The 25355-nt window shown below is 38.2% G+C and overlaps 1 protein-coding gene across 1 annotated transcript; it reads right to left on the bottom strand.

Moving 5' to 3' along the window:
* Nucleotides 1–251: 251 nt before the first annotated feature.
* On the bottom strand, nucleotides 252–21893 carry LOC140931139 (cullin-2-like). Its single transcript, XM_073380887.1, has 26 exons — nucleotides 21665–21893; nucleotides 20178–20280; nucleotides 19555–19649; nucleotides 16902–17010; nucleotides 16020–16102; nucleotides 15158–15216; nucleotides 14767–14804; nucleotides 13909–14019; nucleotides 12951–13113; nucleotides 12604–12693; nucleotides 11915–11949; nucleotides 9744–9851; nucleotides 9204–9266; nucleotides 8798–8881; nucleotides 8006–8050; nucleotides 7617–7703; nucleotides 7028–7174; nucleotides 6497–6574; nucleotides 6344–6410; nucleotides 5569–5674; nucleotides 4690–4780; nucleotides 4367–4468; nucleotides 3703–3756; nucleotides 3487–3549; nucleotides 2286–2336; nucleotides 252–1417 (listed from the first exon to the last, which is right to left on the bottom strand). The coding sequence occupies exons 1-26, from the start codon at nucleotides 21781–21783 to the stop codon at nucleotides 1337–1339; spliced, it is 2232 nt and encodes a 743-aa protein (XP_073236988.1). The 5' UTR covers nucleotides 21784–21893; the 3' UTR covers nucleotides 252–1336.
* Nucleotides 21894–25355: the final 3462 nt, after the last annotated feature.

Raw genomic sequence — 25355 nt, 5'->3', positions numbered from 1 at the left:
TTTGTTATGGAAATTGTCCCTGAAAAGTACTAGTTAGCATAAGAATAACTTGATTTACATAATAAAGCATGAAGGTTTGTACCAAAACAAGGTCACCGTCAGCCTCGCTTCCGTCCATAACTGTAAAATGGCCTATTCCCTCCCTCCTTCCTTGCGCGCCCTTCGCGCACTGGCGCGTCTAAGCTCAATTTTCCATGCCCTATTGTGTGTTAATATATGTGTTAATAAATACCCATCTTGTTTCACGCTGATGCACTACACGCCTTGGCCATTTTATTTTTTAAATAAAACGTAGCAAATAACAGAAAACTGATATCGTTCTTTTTTGCGAAATATACTGTCCTCTCGAACTGGATATCTACATGTATTATGGACCAATAAAAAATGTAGCAAGTGACAACATATCGAGTAACTGTTTACTAAGGCCCCGTCCACACGTATCCGGAGATTTTTGTATCCGCAAATTTTTTTATGCGGATACACCTAGCGTCCACACGTGTCCGCCGTATACGCTCGGTGTATCCGGAGATTTCTGTATACGCTCTCCAGAGTGGAAATTTCTGTATACGCTGTGTATCCGGATACGTGTGGACGCTCGTATCCGTATATTTTTGTATACGCTGACGTCACACGTGTTGAAACCTCAAGTAAACAAACAAGAAAGCCGCGAATTTGGCGCCAAAATTATCGCAGGCTCAGCTTTCTTTGTAATGTGCATGCTCTGCTGACTAATCCTTTGAGATGTCCGGATACGAATCTGATACGTGTGGACGGTCGTATACAATTCGTATACGCTACGTGTGGACGCAGATATTTTTGTATCCACATAAAAAAATTTGCGGATACAAAAATCTCCGGATACGTGTGGACGGGGCCTAAGTAAGGCACTTTAATTAGTAACTAGTATATAAAAATGAATATTTTACTAATTATTACAAACTCATGCGAAATACCGTACATTGGAAAATTAAAAATTCGATCATGAACGACACGTCGCAGTTGAAAGAAACAATATTTCAAACAAAGTCAAATGTCAAATGTTTGTTTTCAAATAGGAACAAACTACTAACCGCTTCAAAGCAGAATTTTTACTCCAGACAAGCTCAAAGCAAGCTTTGTCTCCAGTGCCTCCAAGCTGGGAAAGTCCTGCTAGACCACATAAAAATTTATCAATAAGAGTGTTGTTCTTTCAGCTTTACAGATGAAGAAATGCTCTTGCGTAGAAACCAGGACAAACTTTTGTAGTCTTTGTCCATGAAAGTGGACTATTGTCCGGGAGAGATCTCCGAATGCACTTCAAACTCCAGAACATTTTCGCCATCTTGTTGCTATCCAGTCATGCCATGTACGTATACTCATCCTTTGTTCCCTCGCGTCTTTCCAAGTATTGTTTGTCTATCAGTGCCTCGATGCATTTCTGAAAGAAAGTTAAAATTGCTCAAATTTTAACAAAAACATCATTTCCTGGGTAAGACTCGGACTGGTCAACTGGCACTTCGACACTTCACACTTCAACAAGCACTTCGACGCTTCTTCGCAAATTATTGAAAGCTGTTTTGTTTCGTCACGTTGCCACTTTCCAAAGCGCAATGTAACTGGCTGGTAATAAGAAGTGGGGGATAGTGCTCGATGGAACGTGAGCGCAGAGAAATCGATATTCCTTTTGTGGCGAGTGTGCACGATTATTGAATAATTTAAATATACAATAATCATGCACACTCGCCACCATGGAATAGCGGGGCAAGGCGTTATCAGTACTTCATATAGTATGAGTCAAGACGTAATGGGTAAAACTCCCGCTTCAGTTTGGGTGTGGTGACACATAACATGAAGCAATTTTTTCGTCCTGACAGGAAGGGCAAAGTGACAGGCAGGGCAAAGTGGGCAGGGCAAAGTGGGCAGGCCAACGTTTTCACGTTGCCTTCCTTTCCCATCTTGGATTTCCACATTGGCATTTTAAACTTTAAATGTAATTGTAATTAATTGTAATTTGTTTACCCACGGAGCACTTAGGAGTTAACGAGAACTCCTTGAAACTTGTCCGTGCGTTCAAGATTGAATTGGAATTTGCAAGGGTTGGTTTTTAAGGAGATGGGAAAGAGAGAACCAACAACAAACTCAAACCACACATGGCGTCGACGCCAGGATTAAAACACGGGCCATATTGGTGGGAGGCGAGAGCTATCACCACTGCGCCAGCCTTGTCCCCCTGTAAAAGTACTTTGAGTGCAAAATGCCATTATTTGGAGGGTGCTGTCCAAGACAAGAAAAAAAAATTATCGTACCTTGATCATGGCAACGCTGGGAGTGAAACGAGCACTTGACTGACTTATTACCTGATTGAAAAAGAAAGAAACGTTGGGTTAAATTCGAAAATGAGAAAGAAAACAGCGTTCTCACCATTAGCGCAGAGCTTCTTTGCCGCCTGTAAGATCTACATGTACTACTTTACACGTCACTGAATTTTCAAAATTACATTTCGTTAAAATATAACAATAATTACTCAACACTACTGAAACATTATTCAACGATTACCGGCGAGAACAGAGAAAACCATAAGTTCACGGTTTATACGCTATGTTAGGCTAACTTGATTGCGACTACGCTATCGCGTGTCCCTTAATACCGTCGGTTGCATCTAAGTGCGTACACGTGAGTAAAGAACACGCTCTAATTGGGTACAAACATGACATGTTTTGCCGCCAAACATTCGACGTCTGGGTTAGGCGGCTGATATCGACTTGATTTGTTTTCGCTCTACAAAATATTCTTTACAAGAATTTTTAGACGTGAATAACAATTTCTGGAGGCAAGTGTGCTGTTTCTGAGCGACAAATATGCCTAAAAGTTAAGGAAAATGAAATGAGCGGAAGACGCTCATCAAAAACATGTCATCAACTTACCTTTAGCGCGACAGTTTGCTTTAACAGCTGTCAAACTTCAAAGGTTTGGCGGCAAAACACGTCATGTCTGGCACCCTAATTAGAATATGTCTTTTTTGTCTCGTGTTCACGCTTAGATGCAACCGACGGTAGTAACCGTCTCCCAAGATTGGCGGGTGTGTTTGTTGGTTTGCTTTTGTGCTGTCGCGTGGGTGTTAGTCAGTGTCGTTTCATCTTTTGTATTACGCCATTTGGTTACCGCAATCATTCGCAACAACAAAAACAATCAGATTGATAGAACATTAAAATCTCTAGAATGAATGAGTCTGGTAACGTCATTGCCTGCGTCGCAGACGCTCTAAACCTTCTGTACAAAGGGTTTAGACGAGAGGGTGGGCCGGCTGCAACGCAGGCTAGCAACGTCATTGTATGAGCCTTTTCAACAGTTCCTTAAGTTTTTCTCAAGCAATTTAACTTAATGACTTGGGACTCTATTTTCTCAGTACTGTCGTTATTGTCAAATTGAATAATGCTTAAATGATACTTGTAACTCAAGTGAAATAAATGACACTGACATTACTGACTAGCAACTCGGTGGTTTTACCTCTTGTATGAGGGAATTGTGCTTCAGCACTTTCCTGGATTTCATAATTCTCACAATGGCAGCCTACACAATCGATAAATTAAAAAACAAACAAATCAACAAACAAACCAAAACGTGAGAATAAAAAGTTAGAGCGGATTTACCGTTTAAGGTTTTAGGATGAAAGGACCCAGAGTCCACACAAACGAAGTAAATGAACCATGGACATCTACTCACCTGTAGGTACATTTTCCTGTCTTCATCAACGGATGAAAGCGTCTGCTCTGTGTCCTGGTTCAAGAAAAAGGGATAAAGATGAAGATAAAGAAAAGGAAAGGAAAGAAAACAGGGAAGGCAAGACAACCGACTGAAATTCTGGGAGAAACAAACCATCAAAGCTCTATTAAGCATGTTTCGTTTGAGACGGTGAACAGGTTGGAAGCAATCTTCACGCTGAATCTTAGGAAAAAAGTAGTGACCATTACAAGCCCCCGTGCTACAAAGATCACCTTACGTTTCAGTTTTAACTGTTTCCACCATTATACTGTTATTTTCATTTCTCTATAGCCTTCACTTTTCAGTACCGTGGTTAAAACATCAAAAGAACAAGACAAGAGCACGGTAACGAGCTGGCGAGCAAACTAAGATTAAAAGAGTGACTTGGAGAAGCTTTGGAACTGTATACATGCACGTGAGTGCCGAGTGACTACCTCGCTAAGCTTACTATCTTTCTAGCTTGCTTACTAACGTACTGACTTACCAAACAACCAACGAAACAACTAGCCAACAAACTAACTAACTGGCAGACTGACCGAGAGACTATATAAATAAATAGAGAGAGAAATAAATAAATAGCATTTTAAAATTCGTTTCATTTCTCAGCCAAATCAATGAATGATACCTGTGGAGTTTCTCTCTGTACTGCTGTTGTTATTTTTAGCTTCGTCCTTTTGCTAGAAAAATCCATGTTCAAAGAGTATGTACACCTTGTAGGATCAGACCCCTAAGAGAAAAAAAAAAGAGGAATGTAGTACAATCAGCGCGCCAATTAATGAAGCAGAAGAGGCTTCCAATGGCAAACCAGCTTCGGACAAGCCGTTTTGGAAATGTGGTGATTTTGTTTGGTCTCGTTTGTGTAGTTTTGTCTAATACTCACTAAGAGACTTAAAAAAAAACCACAACTACGCCTTAGCAAAGCTACTAGAATGGAGAAGGTATTCTTACCTCGGACATAGCTATAAGTCGCACATCCACCAGGGATTGCAATGTTCTAACTAATTCTTTTTCTACAAGTTGGGTCTGTTCTTGAATGTCACTGAAACAAAAGAGACAATGATTGAGCGGTTTTGACAGCAATCAATCAAAAACAATCGAAATAGTTGATACTAAATAACAAGAGAATACATGGAGTCTTCATCAACCTGTGTCTCCGGCAAACTTGCCAGGACGGAATCGCGGATGAATCACTGTCTAGCGGATAGGTATTGGATAACCAATAGACCTTTTTACCGATATGGCGGCCATATTGAATTAACTGGATTTAAGGGGTATTATGGGATGCCCAGGGGGCATGAGGACAATCCAGTATACCTGCATCAGTATTTACGCGCGCTTTTCGGGCCAATTTTTTTCAAGTTTTTTTAGAAAAAGATTATAATAGGAAAAAAAGATCGTTGTGCAGTGTTTGGATATAACATGATCGCCTTTCTTCCCGAGAAATATACATTGAAGTTCTCTTTTTGCGCGAAAAGCGAGCGTAAATACTGAGAGAGTGCCCGCTGGGCATCCCATAGTACTCCTTAAATCTAATAAATTCAATATGGCTGCCGTATCCGTAAAAAGGTCTATTGTGCTATTGATACCCAGTGGATAGTGTTATCCACCTTTTAAGCAACCAGTTTGAAGTTACATAACCGCTAACCAAGGGTTAACTTTTTATCCTGTTCCTTTTTCTTTGGGTAAAAAGTTTCTTTTCGAAGCAGACACTGCGACGACAAAACTTGAACGAGGGTCTACTGATATCCGAAGTTTGACGTGTTCATTAACTTCAATCAAGTCTTCCACATGTCAAAGCCGGGGATTTAGCATTATGTACTGACTTACCTAAAAGATAAGCTTTCCTTGTCATTAAACAGTAACATAACCGACATCTGGAAGGTTGTGACTGTGATAATGTAGGGACGCTTGAGGTGACTGACTTTGATCTCACCTACAGGGTAATGAGCATAACATAACTTATTTTACAGAGATGCCGCTAATGTTCGACTTAGCGTGAGGGGGCGCTAATTTAGTGGTTGATTCAACAGGGAAGGGGGGGGGGGGGGGGGGAGGGGGCGCTAATTTAGTGGTTGACCGCGGCAGGATTAGCTCAGTCGGTAGAGCGCTTGACTGCAGAGCGGGAGGTCGCGGGTTCGATTCCCGGGGCCGGACCAATACTCAGGTTCTTAAAAATAACTGAGAAATGAAGGTACTTCCTTTGCCCTGCAGGCGGCTGGACCTTCGCGTGGCTCGGATGACCACGTAAAATGGCGGTCCCGTCTCCATTAGGAGACGTAAAATATATGAGGGCCACAAGTTTATTAGCCTTTGGCTATTAAGTGCTACCCTCTTTAAATAAAGGCGGTTTTTTTTTTTTTTTTTTTTTTTAGGGAGGGGGAGTGGGGACTCAAGCCGTGGAAAATGATCATCTAGATGAGTGTCCTGAATAGAACTACCATCAGCTGCGACTGAAGTTTTGACAACCTACGCAAACGTCATCTTCAGAGTCAAAAGTAATTGGTTTTGGTCAGTTGAAAGGTAACTCTTGAGAGCAGGAACTATAAATATTCAGCCATTCAAACGAAAAGGTTTTGAGCTGAAAACAAGGTTTACTACTCACCGGTAGACAGGTGTTGGAGCCATGTAAGCTTGCGACCATTAAATCTTCCATTGTAGAATTGTTCAAACTGCAAATAATATCAAAGCATAAAAATCAACAATTAGGCATCCGCGCCAAGACGATCAGGTGAAAGCCCTTAGTAAACCAACTTACCATCTGAACAGACTTGACTAATTCCTGTGGTATGGATAACGGCGAAACAGTCGTCTGACCAAGAGGCCAAGCACCGGACTTAAAATTAAACAGAACAATGCATCAAGTCTATATACACAATCTTTACGAGCTTTCGTTACCTGGCTTGTTGTTAGATCGTGTATTTGTCTTTCTTGCAGTAATCATTGATTTAGCCACTCCGGGTTTTTTTTTATCTCGAGCGCGTTTGAGAGGAGCAAGGATTGAATTACTTGACAAATGCGCGGCGTTCTGTGCGAGAGTTCCCCATTGTGACTTGAAACTCGGTCAAGTCTTCGCTCGTGACTTCGACCATCCCAACATCTGTCGGTCGGCGCAGAAGAAATCCTCTGGTACCCAGAGTAGGGCAGGGGTGGAGGTTTACTGGTATGCCTGTGCCAACCATTAATGTTCCTCCGCACCGGATAATATATTTTTAGCTTGCTATTTACTTTCATTTAAAGTTCAGGCATTCATTCGGTATTGAACAGGGAAGCAAAAGTAAACACTTACCTGTAGCACAAAAAGACTAAAACCAACTCCAAGGGAAGCATTGGCTTTCGAAAGGAAATCATTAAAACTAGAATTCAGATCTGAGCTGATGCTGATATCTGTAAACATACGATGAAGCTTGTTTGTATATTCATAACCACACGCATGCTGCAACAACAAACACAACAACAAACAAGTTACGTGGTCTTCATTGAATTGATATTAGTTCGAAATGGCAGGCCAGGTTTCTTTGCACACCAAACTGGACAGAAGTGACACGAAAATTACTCAACGAACGACATAAGTGGAAATTGGGGGAAGGGACGGGGATTAGGGGTGTGGTTCTGCAAAGTGGGTGGGCTTGTAGTACTGTGGTACAAAGCACACCCCCCCTCCCCCTCCCCCCACCCAATCTCAGATGGATATCATTCAGTGGTCTATTCACAAGCTCCGAGATGAAAATGTACAAAGATTGTGAAAACTGACGCGAAAAACGCGCAAGGGCCCTTTTTCCCCGCCGCCGCCGCCCTCTTTGCTAGAACACGCGCGTCCTATTACCTGGTACAAGCTTAGCATAAGACGCTGTTAACGCAATACTGTGGTAGCTTACCTTCAATCGGCTGATCATTCCTTCTTCAGCGTCCATTGAAACGGACAGTGTATGAATGAGCCTTTTTGCTAACATTTTAGAGTAGAACTAAACAGAAGGATAAATTAATCATATCAGCATACATCATAAAGGATCAACACTGCAGCCTTTAAAAGGGCCTATTTTTTCGAAAAATGTTACAGGAATTACGGCAGTGTAAATAATTAAACTCATGAACTACATTTGATGTTGAGAAAAAAAACAACAACAACAAAACCAGATGCATTTAGCCTGCATAGCAGGTTTCGAAAGGGGTAGGGGATTGCACCTGCCATGTACAGAGGCTAAACCAGATGTGTTATATTCCACTGCACTTATCTAGAATTACACAAAGAGCAACCAGTCATTACCTTTTGAAAAATATCCTTGTCATCAATATATTTAAAAATAATTATCTGCAGGAGGAAAAAGACAAACATCAATAAAGTCCTAAATTGTGATTCATGCTATTACAATCAAATGAGATTTGGAGAGACCAGGGGAAAGAATCATAGTCACAAATCTTGTTAAGGAAGTAATAATGTTATGATAATAATCAGTTAATTATCCTGTTCCCTTATGGGTAGACTTTTCACAGTCCTCGATTTTCCTGTAATAAAGATTATCGAGATCGAGCGCTTTGTGTTACGGGCTGCCATCTTGCATGAGTGTCAAAGCTACTTAGGGGGCGGGGGCGGTTTGGGAGGAAACTACATTGTATAATCTACAGCTATAATCCCCGATGCCCACCCCCCTCGGTACATTGAAAATCAAGAGGGCCTCGACGATCTCACGAAAAAATAGGGGACTGTGAACAGTCTACCTTATTGGGCTTTTCAGGGATAATGAAACAAATAAATTCAAACAGAAAGTAACAAGGTTAAGAATCCTGACAGGTAGGAGGCAAACCAGTTGGTTATTTACAAGAGTGGCCGAGGATTTGGACTCAAGACTACCAGGAACAAATCCAGCCAGTGGCCAGGGCAGGACTTGCACTCCGAGAGTCAAGATAACAAGTCCAGCACTCTAATCACTCAGTCATGCTGCCTCGTCCTCCTTCCTTGTCAATGACATTTTTGTCAAGACGATTCTGACTTCCAATCCTGGAAAATGGTTATATTTCTTGGAAACGAGAGAGTTATTTCCCTCAGTAATTCACTTACAATATCACTAAGCTTTTCATCTAATTCTGCATCACTTAGATTCTTTGTGCTTTTCTTTAGTATGGAGTCACAGTATTTAGCGAGCTATAACGAGAAAAAAAAAACATTAAGTGACAAACCAACTGTTTTAATAACTAATGAATAGTGATATTATACAAATTTTGACTGGCTAGAGGAATGCATCATGAAGTCCTCAACAAAAAAAGGATTTTTACTACTCTTGTATAAAATTGTTATTTTTGCAATATAAAATCTAGGTCAGCCATATTACTTTATCTAATACTTTTAATTTATTACTGGCCATTTAACAAATGGACAGTGTATACTCTCAAAGACCATAGCTCACAACCAATCAGTGTGGCGTGATCAGAATGAAAAATCACTCAGTTATTGTATTGATATTTACCAGTTCTGGTGATTTTGAAGATCGCCTTGGATCATGTTTATAATTCACTATAGTTGCACATGCCTGCAAAAAAAAAAATTACTTTTAAAGGTTTTGGAAAGCTATTAAAATCAATAATACCAAGAACAATCATGGCTGCGAGGGTACACAATAAAAATACAATAAAATGTACAATATTCTATTTACCCACCCAACATCTAGGAAAGATAAACACTCGTTAAAACGCGCGTGTAAGTAAAAATAATAAAAACAAAAAAAATAACAACAATAATTACAAATTATTATTATTATTATTATTATTATTGTTTCCTGATACACATGTAAACATCGGGACACTGAAAGATATTTTGATTGTTGGTTTAGTCTATTGAATTCACCAGTAAATACTAACTAAAAGTACAATAAACAAATCAATCAATAATAAAGAAGCCCTTGAAAAAAAAAAAGAACACAACTTTCATCATCATAAGACTTCTATCACAGACCTAACTACACCTATTCACTGGGCACTACATTTGTGCAATTACATCACTTCTTTACCTTATCTAAAGCAGACACAAAAGCTGCATCATCCTTGAATGTATCTTTGATAAGTTCAGAGAATTTCCTATGGATACCTAGTAATTCATCTATATACTGTTGTGGACCCTACAAATGGATATTAGAGAAATGAGTACTTAGCCATTATGTGACTGCTATGTCTGTCATTCATTTCATTACCTCTCTCATTACATGACTGCTAGGTCTTGTCTCCCACCAACATGCTTAGGGTTTAAACAAGGCCCCCTTAGCATGGTTATACACCTGTCCCCAGTCTGAATTTTAAAACCCTTTGTTTTGCATATTGAGGAGGAAGCCATGTCACTGCCGTCGGTATTTTACTATTGTATTTGGGCTTTTGTCCTTCGTTGTTGCACTTTCAACCTATCTTTGTGTCGTTTGTCACCACTTTTGTTGTCCTATGTCACTGTTTCAAAGCCATATCAGTCGTAGGACTTTTACCCTAACAGATAACTGCTATGTCTTTCATTCATTCTCTCTCTCATTACATAACCACTAGGTCTTGTCTCCCACCAACATGTTTAGGGTTTAAACAAGGCCTTCCTAGAGTGGTTACAGTACATGTGTCCCCAGTCTGAATTTTAAAACCCTTTGTTTCACATATTGAGGAGGAAGCCATGTCACTGCCGTCGGTATTTTACTATTGTATTTGGGCTTTTGTCCTTCGTTGTTGCACTTTCAACCTATCTTTGTGTCGTTTGTCACCACTTTTGTTGTCCTATGTCACTGTTTCAAAGCCATATCAGTCGTAGGACTTTTACCCTAACAGATAACTGCTATGTCTTTCATTCATTCTCTCTCTCATTACATAACCACTAGGTCTTGTCTCCCACCAACATGTTTAGGGTTTAAACAAGGCCTTCCTAGAGTGGTTACAGTACATGTGTCCCCAGTCTGAATTTTAAAACCCATTGTTTCACATATTGAGGAGGAAGCCATGTCACTGCTGTCGGTTTACTATTGTATTTGGGCTTTTGTCTGTCGTTGTCGCAGTTTCAACCTATCTTTGGGTCGTTTGTCACCATTTTTGCTGTCCTATGTCACTGTTTCAAAGCCATGTCGGTCGTAGGAATTTTGCCCTCCAACAGGGCCTCTTAAATCCTGGTTGACCTTCCACATGTGGGTCACTCATACTCTAGAAAGGTTTTTCTTATAGTTTGTTTTTTACTTTTGGAATAATTAACAACCAATTAAAATTATTTGAGTGAAGTTCCTGTAGACTAACTAGAACAGCTTAGTGCACTTCCATTAAATACAAAAAAAAAGGACTTTATTTGAGTGTCAAGGTATTTAGCATGAAAGTACTATTTGTGGAAACTACTTTTATGTCTGCAACTGGAGACGGGACCGCTATTTTATGTGGTCATCAGGGCCACGTGAAGGTCCAGCTGCTTGCAGTGCAAAGGGAGTACCTTCATTAATTTTCTAAGTTATTTTAAAGTGCCCATCACCTAAAATTTTATATTTTCTTATCTGAAACTATACCCTATTAAAATAACTTCTGCGAAAAAATTTTGCCGTTTGAACAAAACGTGATTTTTTTTACCAATTTTTTAAGTCTACATTTTTGCGGTACACCCGCGCCTCTGATCATACAAACTACCAGGCTCACATATGACGTCATGTGACGTAAATTAAGGAACTCGCATTACCTTGCCTTCACCAGCTGTACACAAAAAAGACAAATTACAAGTAAGGATTGAATCACAATGTCTTCGCAACAAGAAATTTTTTCTGAAAAAGAAAAACCTATCAGAACTCTTAATGTTTTCCTGTCGATAAGGTCACGTGTTCCTTAAAGTACGTCATATGACGTCATATTCTGAGAGAAGACCAAGACGAATGGTGTGCCAAAATGGCGGCAAATTTGAACGTTTTTAAAAAATTCTAAAAAAATCCTCTTTGGTCCAAATCGCAAAATGTTTTCACAGAAGTTATTTTAATAAGGTGTAGTTTCAGAGAAGAAAAAAAAAAATAAAAGGAAAAAAAAAGAAAAAATAAAAAATTTTAGGTGATGGGCAACTTTAAGACCCTAAGTATTAGCCCAGCCCCAGGAACCCACAACCTTCCAGTCTGTAGACGAACACTCTAACAACTGAGCTAATCCTGCTGTGGTTAAAGTATCAAGATTTATTTTTCTATTTACTTACATTTTCAAATTTGATTGATTTAATGGACTGGAGACCTAAAAGGGCAAGGAAAGAAAAAACAAGAAGAAAACAAGAACATTAGAGCAACATGAACATTTTGTATCATCTAGCAAATATCGATTTTGAAGAAAACTATTGATAAAATCCCATGCATAAAATGTAAAAAACTATTAACATTTAGAATGTAAAATTACCGAGTTAACCCTACTAAAACGTTTACTATATTGAAAAATGCTAAATATGTTTCTAAAACTCTAAGAGCTATATAATTTTACAGGAGCTAAATGGAAAGATCAACAAGGTTGATGCATCATATATGCTGGACTTAAAAGATTGTATAGGTTTGTCTTTGACTTTACTGTCTAATCTAGACCATACTATATGTGGTCCATAGTACAGCGTACCTCATATGTTTCCTGTAATATACAGTATTAAATGAAAATCATTCCTTATTTCTTAAGTGATACATGTAGTTGGGTGACTTAACACTAAAAATGTTACTAACAGCGCTGCGTGTAAAAAACAAAGGAAGAAAGAAATGCAGAGAAGATCAAAGACAAAAAATGCAAAAAAAAAGCAGATGAAGATAAAAAACAAAGACTTGAAACTCTACATTATGTAACTTTCACCATTTTTTCTCATCAATGTGTGAAATCAAATTAAAATGTACCAGTAGTCACTTTCCATACCTGTTTTGGTAATGTGTTCTTCCAGTTCTGTAACCATGGCGATAAGTCCACAAGGGATTTGCTTCAGCAGTTTGAATAGTTTTGCAAGATCTTAAGAAAAGACAAATCAAAGATTTTTTTCATAATTAAATAAATGAGATAGAGCTGATTAAAAATCTAATCAAAGTAAATTCCTGCTAAAGTGTTCTGTTAATCTCAGACATAATAAAATAATCCAATTACACTTTTAACGTAAATTTAATATTGATAAAATGATATTATTTCAAGTGTTAAATTAAGAGTACGCAGATTGAACATCACAGTTTCTATGTGAACAAAAAAGTTGATTATCTATACACTGTATTTACCAGGTCTGTTTTCATCCTTGACCATCTGTCGACATTCTCCTTGTAAGTATGGTATGTAGTCCTCTACCATGCGAGCTTCACACTCTCTGATGACACGACTGTATGACACAGGATGAAAAAACTTTGTGCATCTTAGGTCCTCATCTTGGATCCGTGTATCAACCTGGTTATAATAGATAAGGACATGTAATTACAACTAACCAGAGGTGTAAATAATGTCATTCTGTGGTTCTGATAATATGAAATTGACGAATTCATTATTACACCATCATCTTTCTTGGGTATCCCGTTGGTTGCATCTAGGCATGAACATAAGACAAAAAGCATGTTCTGATAGGGTATCAGACATGATGTGTTTTGCTGCCAAACATTTGAAGTTTGACAGCCGTTAATTTGTTTATATTATGTTTTTGATCAGCGTGTTCCGTTCATATTTCATTTTTCTTAACTTTCAGGCATATTTCTCACCCAGAAACAACACACTTGCCTCCACAAATGATTCCTAACGTCTCAAAAATTCTCGCAAAGAATATTTTGCTGAGCGAAAACAAATCAAGTCGACAAGAGCCACCTACTCTAAGCTTCAAATGATTGGGGAAAAACATGTAGTGTTTGCATCCAGTTAGAAGATCTTTTTTCCTCACGTGTACACACTTAGATGCAACTGACAGTAAATTACATGTACAAACCAATTTAATGACAAGCTCCCAGTTGGCTTGCTAGATCAGCTGGTTAGAGCGCTTCATGGGTATCACAGAGGTAAGGGTTCAAATCCTGGCAAGCCTGAATTATTTCAGGCTTTCAACTGCATAAGTTGCTTCTTTAACTTCAATGATCTTCTTTGCATTATTGTATTCATTTGATTCCGTGGTTCCAATGTAAGAAATTCATAATATTCAAAGTTTACTGTAAAAGTCAATGCCAACAAAAAAAAAGCTTAAAATGAAGAATACAACACCTTTGTAATAAACAAATGGCAGGTGTTATCTGCATGAAGTTCTGCTGCTTCCCGTCTGTAATATGATTTGGTTTCCTCCAAAAGTGGTTTCTCTAACACTTCCTCATAGAGCTAAAAACAGAAAGAAGCTTAGTGAGGACACTTTTATAGTGGGAACATTTGCACATTTTTAAACCAATTTTTTTAACAAAAAGTGTCCATTGTTGGAGTACATTCTTTTTGTCCCATGTGCTCTGACTGATAGAACTCACAGAGACAACACATTTCGGATAGTAATGAATTTTATTTAACATTCGCAAACAACATATTTGGCAAACAACTCCCAACATTGTTGGATGTTACAAGTTGCATTTGTTTGAGTAGTTGCACAAAGTTTGAAACCACTCAAACTTTTGAGTCAACAACTCCCATCATTTTGTTTTGTTCCGTGATCGCCCAGGCATAGCACAACAATGTTGAATTCGTTTGCATAGCTCTTCCAACATTGTTGGAGCCACGCACACAAATTACACATGGTCTCCTTGGAGTTAACAAAGTCTTACGGGTTGTATCCTTTCCACGATGACGTGTGCTCCAGGTCCCAACATTGCTGGGAGTTGTTGCATCTGTTTGCACACCACTGCCAACATGGAGGCAACAACTCCAAACATTTTTTATGCAACAATGTTGGGAATTTTTGCATCAGTTAACACGTAGCTTAAGCCCAGTGGCCTAATAATTTTCATCTGACAATTGCTAAATATCAGACAAAGCAACAGACAAACTCTTTTTCTCATAATTATAAAGTTTTATACAACTGGCCCTATAGATGTGACTGTTATAAAAATAATTAATAAGGAAAACCAAAATTAAACTTACATGGAGAGCTCCTTTTACTTGATACTGTTGAACTTCCACTGAAACAAAAAACAGTAAGAATTATAAGATATTACACAAACATTATAATGGCTACCAGAGATTTTGTTTACAAAGAAACTAATAAAATATACATGCATAAAGGCAGCAGGACTTTAATACAGTATTTAAGGAGCCAAACAAACAAAACAAACAAATTAACAAACACACTGAGTGCCTAGGGGAAGTCTACAGTTCTAATGCAATAAAACAAGACATAATGTTTACATAACTATTCTTTTATTACTTATATAATTTGCCAACTAATTTTCACTATTTAAATATTATTAACAAAGATTGTTATCATCATTATTCTAATACATCAATCATACATTCAAGTGTTTGGAAGGCTTACCAAAGGATAGAACTGTGTCATGAATGATATTTTGGTGAGTGTCTTCTCCATCTCTATCCCTGGCAGGATAAATTTCATTTAATTAGTTATTATGTAATAAATTACATGTAGAAATTTTCCAGAGAACGGAAATAAAGAGCATAGATCGTCAAGAATGTCATATGTCCCCCTTTTACTACATTTCTGCTACAAACTTGTTAGAAAGGACTGGGGGACAGGTATTTCCTCCAGTTCCCATCAGCCACAGGAAAAAATAACGGATTCCCATTTTTAGATATTTTAGGGTATTTACAGAATACCCATAAAAATTCCGAAATTTGGCAAAGTGAGACAAGTCCCAACCAGGGAATTCCCAACCAAGTTCCCTGATTGGGACTTGTCTCACTCTTCCAAATTTGGGACTTTTGTGGGTATTCTTTAAATACCCTAAAATATTCCAAAATGGGAATCTGTTATTTTTTCCAGTGAGCATTGCCTAGTTTCAAATCAAGAGGGGTTGGGTACGAGTTGGTTTATTATGGGGTAATCAAAACGAGAGACTGTAAAAAATGTTCAGGGTTATCATGATTCCTTTTAAGAACAAAATTAGAAGGTAAGTATCATTTAAGATTGCACTCGTAATATCCCAGAGAAATGTAATGGAACTCTCTGAGCATGGAACCAAACAAAAACATGAACTGTATACAATGTAAGACAGAAAAATGCTTTAAAAATTGGTAACACTGTAATTTGCTGACAGAGCACTCACAAACATAATTCTATTTTCATCTATTTTTGAATAATCAAGTGCTATAAGCAATCACCATTTTACATGTAAGGAAAACTGAGGAATAAGTTCAAATATTTATATCAAATATTTTACTTTTTAACTTCCATGAGCACATGCTCCACCAGCATCGTTTTCAAAGGTTCTATCATCTTTCGTTTCCAAATGTCCAGTGCAAGCTGATGATTTAAACACAATATTCAACCCATTAATTTCAATTAGATAAAAATTAATTTTACCTAGGCTGGGCTCAATTTGGAAAAAGTTACATGTAAATTTGTCTGTGAATAAGTAAAAGTGTCCCCTAAATTGACTAAACAGACCATCTGCAACAAGCTACACTTACCTGCAGTAGTTTCTATTAATTTTTTTTTTCATTTTGAGTAAGTATCAAAAACAGAGTCTTCAATGAAGATGAGTTAATCTGCAAGACTATACACTGTTAAAACCAGAGTCTTCAATAAAATGGCACTGTCACTGAATCTGAGTGCCATTGTAAAAAAAAAATACAATCCTTATATGAAACTGCTGGGTGAAGAATTATAATTATGACAGAAGGTCATCGCAGTTCTCATGTATGATTGTCATATATTCATAACTTCATCATCATCCTTTCACCGATTTATAACGAACCAATTCAATGACCTGCTCCCAGTTGGCTAGTTATAATTAGCTCAATTGGTAGAGCGCTGTACCAGTAACGAAGAGGTCAAGGATTCAAATCCCATACAAGCCTGAATTTTTTTCAGGCTTTCTTTTCGCAACTGCAAAAGTTGCTTCTATAATAATTATAGAATTATTGCGATGATCTTCTTTCATATAATCTTCACCCTGCAGTTCTCATATATGATTGTCATATATACATAACTTCAAAATACAATCTGTTGGCCCATAATCTTGTGTCCATAGACACAGCTTTACAAGTCTAGATCTTTAATACACTCAGATTGTATTAGATAATAATTAGTATTAACTTACTGCTCCAACATCCACGACTTCTTCCATTGCATCAGGAGAGAATGAAATGCTGTAGGGAGAGATTTCTCCATAATCCTGTTTCTGCTTTTTAAGATGTGCATTTAGATAGCTGCAGAACACAAAACAGTGGATGGTAAAGTTTGTTTGGAAATAACATTCACACAAAAAAACAGATTAGGTCGGCTTTCCATTTCCAAAAAGTCATAATTATAGCTCTAGACAAAAATTTTCTTTTTAATAATTGGTCTCAGGGTCAACTTATGCAGAAGGTCTATAAGTTAGCTGTTAAGTTTTCTTACTTTATAGCACTTAAAGGGGCTATTGTATGTCACGAGGCAGATGTGGATCCAACCAGTTTTCACTGTTTAATGGAAATTGAAAAAACTCTCCAAGTTGAAAACATTCTATCTCAAAGGCAAAACTTAAAAACTATTTTGTGAAGCGATACAAATAGGCCCTTTGCAGCTAAGCCATCATGTGACATACTTTTCATAAAATTATGGGCCATAACTTAGCAAATTTCAGAGATGGAAAAAGCATGTCGAAAATATCAAAATGGCCAAGTTTGAGGCCCCCATCATTCAATAATGAGATTTTATGACAGTCTGAATTTTTTAAAAAATTAGAAGATTTGTATGGAAAAAGTTGTTGGAGAGCACGGCCTTGCTCTCCAGCAACATTTCCCATACAAATCCTCTTAATTTTCCAAAAGTTCAAAATGCTGTATAAACGGTACTCTGTAATCCCAGGGGCCCCAACTTGGCCATTTTGGAATTTTCGATATCTCTTTCCATCTCTGGCATTCTTTAAGTTATACCCCATAATATACATTTTTTAAGGAAACATTTGATCACGTGACCCCAGCTGCAAAGGGCCTATCGAAATCCATGCCACTTGTCACGCTTGAAGTGATGGGTTATGTTACATGTGAAATCATTCAGAATGACCTTTGAACATTGAAACGTACCCGTTTGTTTCGTACAAAAAACATTTTCTGCGGAGTTTAACAACAAGCCAACACCAGTATGTTAAATTTTCCTGCCTACTTAACTGAACACTGTACTAAAAGCCAGAGTGCATAGCCAGGTGACTGCGAATTTTTTTCACTTACCCGAACTTAAATGTTAGTTGCCTCAGGTGACTGGGCGCCATTAGAGTACAGCCTTGGAAGGGTTTAGATTTTTAAAAGGTACAGTAAATATTGTAATCATAACTATAACAAAATCGTCAAATCCGATTGGCTATCAACTGCCCTGATTTCAGCCTTAATTGGACAGTTTAATAGGACAGTACGCATCATCCCTAAGTAATACGACAGTACACGCCATCAAGCGCACGCTTAAATAGCTTTTTTTTTAAGCTAGCAAAACAAAATGTCGAATTTCTTGTGTTTTGATATAAAAAATAGCCTATTATATCACAATTTTTGTTGAAGTTATGATTAATTGCTAACAGAACTTTGTGTCATCCAATTCGGTCTGTAATCATACTCGTGATCAAACAAATCGGACTCCCGCTACACAGTCGTCCGATTTTGTTAATCACTCGTATGATTACAGACCGAATGAACTCTACTCAGTCCTGTTACCATTACTTATTTGGCAATCATTTTCTTCATGATATGTCATAATGGGCGATTCCAGAAAATATCCATACCATACCACGGACGGCTTTTAGGATTTCCGAAGGGGAGGGGGGATTCACGATTATGGAATTCTGAAGGCATGGGGGGGTATTTACGATTGGAAATCCGAAGGCATGGGGGAATTCCACAGGTGGGATTTCTGGAGTAGAAAGTGTAGAGTAAGTTCCTGGAAAACGCTATTGTTGTGGACTTTTGTAGTTTGTAAATAAACCACGAACGTATGACCGCGGAAGCAGAAGACAAGCATCGATAGATCACACACGTGTTTACGCTCATAACTTATAGAAGTGAACAGTAAAATGTTGGTTTCACATTTACCTTGATGAATTTCTTGTCACGTGAATAAAAACTGAAAATGTATCTTTTTTAATTAATATCGCTTGCAAATTTCTTGTTACTCCCGTCCGAAACCGTCGTCCGATAAATAGTAAAAAACTTGCACCAGTCCCTCCCTTCCAAGGGACGCCTGTCAGATTAGAACGCTTTTCGTGTGCACTACATGACGTATAAAAGGACGCAACGCGACTCGACGGTATATTTGACTGCCAAAAGATTTTAACAGTCTGAGTTTGAGCTATTTTGCTTTGTAAACGTCAAAACAGCACAAGAAAACAAAGAGGAGTAAAATTACCTTAAGTGGTGTTTATTTTTATAGCCAAATTCGGACTTAATAGGAGTTTGCATGGCCTGGCCACTAGCGTAGGTTTTTCTTGTCACTGAAGAGTAAAGCTTGTCGCCTGGCGCCGCTAGATCACAGCCTTGAGGAGGCATAAATTCATGTTCGTTTGTTCTTATAGGCGTTGCTAAGTCAAAAATGTACTTCCAAAAAAAACCGGAAATTCTGAAGGGGAGGGGGGGTTCACGTCTATGGAATTCTGATGGCATGGGGGGGTAGCGCATTTTGGAATTTCCGAAGGCAAGGGGGGGTTAAAACATGGAAGCCGTCCGTGGTTGGGTATGGATATTTTCTGGAATTGCCCAATAACCTATTTACTACACGTAACTCACCCAAATAGCAGGTTCATATAGAAGGAACCTTTACTGAATTGCATCCAGTGACTGTGGTAAAGTCGTAGTATGTCCACATCACGGACACTGATAGCCTGCATGGATAAGAAAGCTTCTGAGTATTTTTCTTTCTTACTCTACAATGTAAGCACCTGCATATAGGAATCCTGATTTTTGGACCTTAGGGTACTAAGGAGTATAATATGGAGTAGGTAAGATAAAGTCAGTCCTGTGTCTCGTTGACTACTTGAGCAAACAAAATAGGCCTAGCTTGCCCAATTGAGATTTCCCAATTTGCTCAGGGTAAAAAGTTTTCTTTGGGTAACTAGGATAAAAGCAGTGTTCTTTCAGGATGGCTCAATATTGGCCAGCCTCACCTTTTTATTTTACGATTCTTCTTTATCTTGGTCAATACAAGATGAAAAACAAAATGAACCAGGTAATATTCAAATATCTTGACTACACACTTGGCAAATAAAGAGATAAAAGGATTGCCTTCCCTGTCCTGTTCAAATTAGTTTGTTTTGCAGAATTAAAACCAACATTACAAAAGAGAGAGAGAGCTTCGCTTTTGGCCTGGGATAAATAAATATACTGTATGTATTGTACCGTTTCATAACTACCTCATAAAGACTTTGAACATGGTTTTCCAAGAAGTTCTTGACTTCAGCATAAAGTTTTTCACCTAACGCCTCTGGAAATGCCACACACAGAGCATAAACATCACTTTCAAAATGTTAAGGAAAATGCAACAACAACAACAACAACAATAATAATAATAATAATAATAATAGCCGGTATTGGGTTTTCTATCAAAGTTTTCCTACTAACAGACTTAGAACCTATGTGTCTACACTGTACATGGACAATGCCTTCACTAAATGGAGACAATAGTGACAACAATTGGGAAGCACTTTTTCCAGATTTCAGGGATAAGAACACTTAAAATTGAAGGGAATTGATCCCTGATTTTCGAAGAAAAAGAAATCAGAAATCAGAATCAGATTTTAAAAATTACAAGTACAGTGTAGATATCAAGAAACTGAAATCAAAATGAAAAATCAGGTTGTAGAAATCAGAGATCAGAATAAGAAATCTGAACTTAGAAACCTGATATCAGAACATCCACCCAGGTTCTCTGTTTTAGTACTGTTTTCTGATTTCTAAAATCTGATTTCTAACTTCTGATTTCTTCTTTCTGATTTCCATATCTGATTTTGGCTTTGAATCCCTGTGAACCTTCAGTTATATTCTAAAAAATAAAACACACACTTTCAAATATAAATCAGTTAAGTCAATAATAAGATGTAAATTCAAATAATAGACCCTTACTGATGGTTTTTTTCAACTTTTAACATCAGGATCAATTAGTCAGCATCCAGGAAATAGTTAAAAGAGTACCTTAACGTTAGATACCTTGCATTATTTGTGGGCAAGTCACAAAAAATTTTACCGACATTTGTATTATGGGGGCATGATGTGGCCCCTACCATATAAATCTCTCTCAACCTTTGAAACTTCTCTAATTTTATATTGCTTTTTCCGTGGTGTTCATAAATTTTTGCTTGTACATGTCAAACATTGAAAGAAATGAAACTGTAACAGACATGTCACCTCCATCATCAAAAAATAAATGAAAAACTTAATGCAATCAATTCACATAAATAACATTACAAATGGCAAATTCATCACACATTATAGTTATCTTTTTTCCGGGTTAATAAAATAAGGTACCCTTAAAACCCAAAAACTGAATGAGAATGATGAAAACTGATAAATGTATTAATCACCAATTTTGCTTTCTAATATTTCTCCATAATGAAAACATTCTCCAGTTGAGATTGGTAATGAAATTTTTAACCATGGTCAGCAGTTCTTTTTTACAACAACAAATTCCGGTACGTAAAGATACTAAGCTAATTATGATGAGTTTTAAATCAGTACGTGTTATTCAAACCAACTTGCAACAGTTGTGAAACTTCATGGTTTCTCCATAGCTTAGAAACGTTTTCTCCTGATAAAACTCTAACGCTTAATCAGTGTGTGCACCCCTTATTACGGGCGTCAACGAGACATAAGTTATAGAAAAGGAAAGAAAGTACAAGGATACGAGAATCTGTCGTTCCACACTGCTCGGGCAATCTTCTTCAGCGTCACTACAGATTGCAATGTTTCCAGGATCTTAGCCCATGTTTCGTCAAAATTCACAATGCGAGGTCTCAGTGACATTTTTCATCGTAGAACAAAGCATGGGTTCAGGAAAATTTAACCGGAAAGAGGAACAGCTAGTAAGATTGGAGTCTAAATCTGTCTTGGGAACGATGACTTGATTGCTTAGAAGCCTCTCCTGCAGCAAGCATGTTGACACCGCCCTGTAGGTATGATGGGATACGTGCCTTAAGGCATGCTAAGGCAAGGAGCCAAGAAGCTTGGGAACCACAGAACGCGGAATCGCGGGATATGCGGAACCTCGAGAAATCACTTTTATTTCAAAGGTAACTCGAACTCGAATAACTCGAACTCCCCGCTTTCTCGAACCAAATTCCTTTCCCTTAATCAAGATTTTCAACGAAATTTACCCTGAGAAATCCTCTCTCCCCTCCCCTTTCCAACGCCTGGGCACCCACCTGCCACGCAGGCTACATTTAGTCGACTGAAGTTCTTATAACCCTGTATTTTTCTTTTTTTCGATCCTCTCACGTGCCCCTTATATATGCCGCAGAACGTAGGATCTATAGAAGACCTGATCTGCAAAAACATACAAAGGAGAAACATTGAATTCTGCAAAGCTGACCGTACTACGTGAAAATTAACTTTGCAATACATCAACACGATGTCGTGTTGAGGTCTTGCAAAGCTAATTTTCACGTAGTACGATCAGCTTTGCAGAATTCAATGTGTCTATTTGAATGTTGCATAGTTGTGAAGAGCAAGTTCCGACACCTGACGGTCGGGGGTAAGGTTTATCGGAATTGTTTTTCACAATTGTACTCACTGGTCTATGATAACAGCAACCGTCTGTACATCTTCTCCATCACATCAGCTGCAGGGTCCGGGTCTCATTGTCCATGAGGCCTGCTAAGCATGATGGGACCCAGTTGAAGTAACAGTTGGACAGTTTCTTATAATTCGACTGTGATTTTGTCAGAGATCTTTGTGAGTGTAGAACAATATTTGTGAAAATTTAAAAAATGCCAAATAAACAAAAAAACTTTTTAAGTATTTTTTCAGTTCAAGAGAGGATATTATGTTCAATTCTATTATTACTTTCTTTTTTTTTGTTTTTTGTCTTTTATGTTGTTTTTCTCGCATTTCAAATTATTTTTAAAATTTTATTATTTTTTTCATTTGTCAGTGTTTTGTTTTGTTTTTAATCTATTTCTTGGCCGTTTTAGTATTTGTTGTTGTTGCTGTTGTCGTTCTGAAAAACTTCGCAGTCAATCACAAAATTCGATAAAACATAAATAAAATATAGATAAAAAATAAAAATAATATAGGTATTCAATCTTCTGTTTTCGGTCTGCGGCAAGAATGGTGTCGTAGCCAGGAGATAAATCTGTTCACTCTTTCCTTCTGCAAAGATAAAGTATAAAAACCAAAGGAGATTGTTTAGTACTAAAATACCCAGTTAATTAAACCGCTGTCTTCAAAAACGACGAAGATTTACCCACACTGATAAGATACTTTTTAAGTTTTTTTGGTCCGAGAAACTGACAGCGTTTTAATTTCCAACAACCTGCCGTTTTTAGTCATGAACTCTTTTTTAAAGCGGCGGAGCGGCCATGACATGAAAACAGTAAGATAAACATAAGAGAGCATGCGCACAAAATGTCGCCTCTACCGAGAACGAAGCCCCACTTACACGAGCAAGTTAGAATTTGGGTTTAAAAACAGTTGCTTATGGTAAATACGGACCATGTTGTTTTGCGACGCTCTTAGAAAGGTTAACAAAATCATGTTAAACGTCACCCTAACCCCAGCGTCAATCACGCACTTACTTATTAGTGCATACATAGTTCTCGACCCTTCCACGTCTTCCACGATCTTCATAAAACTTGATCTACTAAAACCCTTTTAACCCAGTTAAATTTTGTAGAGTATATCTGTGAACTTTTTTTAGCCAACTCACCATAGACTGTGTTTTTTTCACTCCAGTTCGTTTACGAGTTGAAACTTGCTTTTCACCATCAAAGTCTACAAGTTCACGGCCGTTGTTCGAGAGAGGGAGCCAATGCTCGGAAGAAACAGTGGTCGACTGGCAATGTCCATCTTTTGGTTCGTCACTTCCAATCTCGTGTTCCTCTTTAATTTTCTCTAGCGAAGATTCAAACGTTTCAGTGTCGCAAGAGGTGATGTTAACTCCCGCTGATTTGGTTACCATGGTAGGGATTAAACGTTCAATCTTTGGTATCCGAGGTGCTCGGCCAACTCCTTTAACAGCTCCAGGTAGTTTGTTTGCTGTATAAAGGCACTCAGGTGCAGAAATGGCAAGCTGCAGGTGGTTGCTCGGTCTTGTAGGCACTTCACTGCGGAGAGCTGATAGTTGAGGAACGCCAGGAACTTGACAGATAGACCAACTGGTGATGTTATTATTGAAGAGCAGGAACTCCATTGGGTTTAGGTCTCGGGAGGGAGCATTGCTCGGGATGTAAGCTGTTTGGGGACAGATGCTGTTACTTCTGTCTGATTGGATGATATTCTGCGCTGTCAGAGTTGTTGGGGAATCCGTTTCCGTTTCCTTCACCATGTTCACAGGTGCAGGTATTTTGTCGGCGTCTAATACAGGTACTATGACTGTTTTCGAACATGGTTTTGATGACACCAGGACTCTCTGTGTTATGCTATAACTGTGAGGCAGCACTGCAACCGTGTTTTCTTCTATCGGTGTTATTTCATTACTGTCGAGCTCTGTGATGGTCGCTCCTCCAGACGATGGCCCGGACCACTGGAAGTACTTTAGCAGTTCAAAGTACCCCCAGTGATAATATCTAAGGTGCTGATACATACACTCGCCCAGAGTGTGGCCCAAATCGAGTTCCTGCTTTGCTCGGTCAAGTTCTTTTTGTTTCTGATAAAGCTCCTGGGTGCTCTCATCAAGCTTCTCCAACAGAGAAGTGCAATGAGCCTTCATCTTGAGGTTTTTTCCTTTCTCATGGTTTAATTCCCTAACAGCGTTCTTATGCCTCCACTTGATGTCTCCATGTGATTCCTTTAGCCGCTGTAACTCTTTTCTCAATTTATTTTCTTTTAACTTTCTCGATGTTTCGAGATCCTTGAGGTTCTTTTGAGATTTTTCCAACTCCCCTCTCTGGATCTGATTGTCCTCTTCCAGCCACTGTCGCTCTGATCGCAGATTATTAATCACTGCAGCTTGTTGGCCTATCGTAGCGTTTTGTTGGTTTACAATTGCTACCAGCTGCTCGTAGCTGTACACATACATCTGTGCCATCGTTAGTCGACGAAATGTTTTAAATGCACCAAAACAATCTTTTTTAGATAAAAATCACTGACTCTATAAAATATCTCCGTTTAGTTTCAGTTTCGCTTTTCTTTTTCCAAGAGTGAGGTTTGTAGTGATGTCATAAACATGTTAAGATTCTTTTGCGCGCGCAAAGGCTCTTCTAAAGCTGCGATACTAATGGTCACCAACAGACATGACAGAGCATTTGTAGTTTTGGTAAGCTATTGCGTGATGTATAGAGTCGAGTTGTTGGGTCAGTATTGTTCAGTCACTTTTTAAAGTGTTTCGTTTACAATAATTGCTAATCTCAATAGCATGCGAACAAGCTTTTCATAGCAGG

Source organism: Porites lutea, chromosome 3 (assembly GCF_958299795.1).
Source record: "Porites lutea chromosome 3, jaPorLute2.1, whole genome shotgun sequence".
Classification (NCBI taxonomy): domain Eukaryota; kingdom Metazoa; phylum Cnidaria; class Anthozoa; order Scleractinia; family Poritidae; genus Porites; species Porites lutea.
Note: the sequence above shows the minus strand (reverse complement) of the source record. Positions and strands in the feature narration are given on the sequence as shown.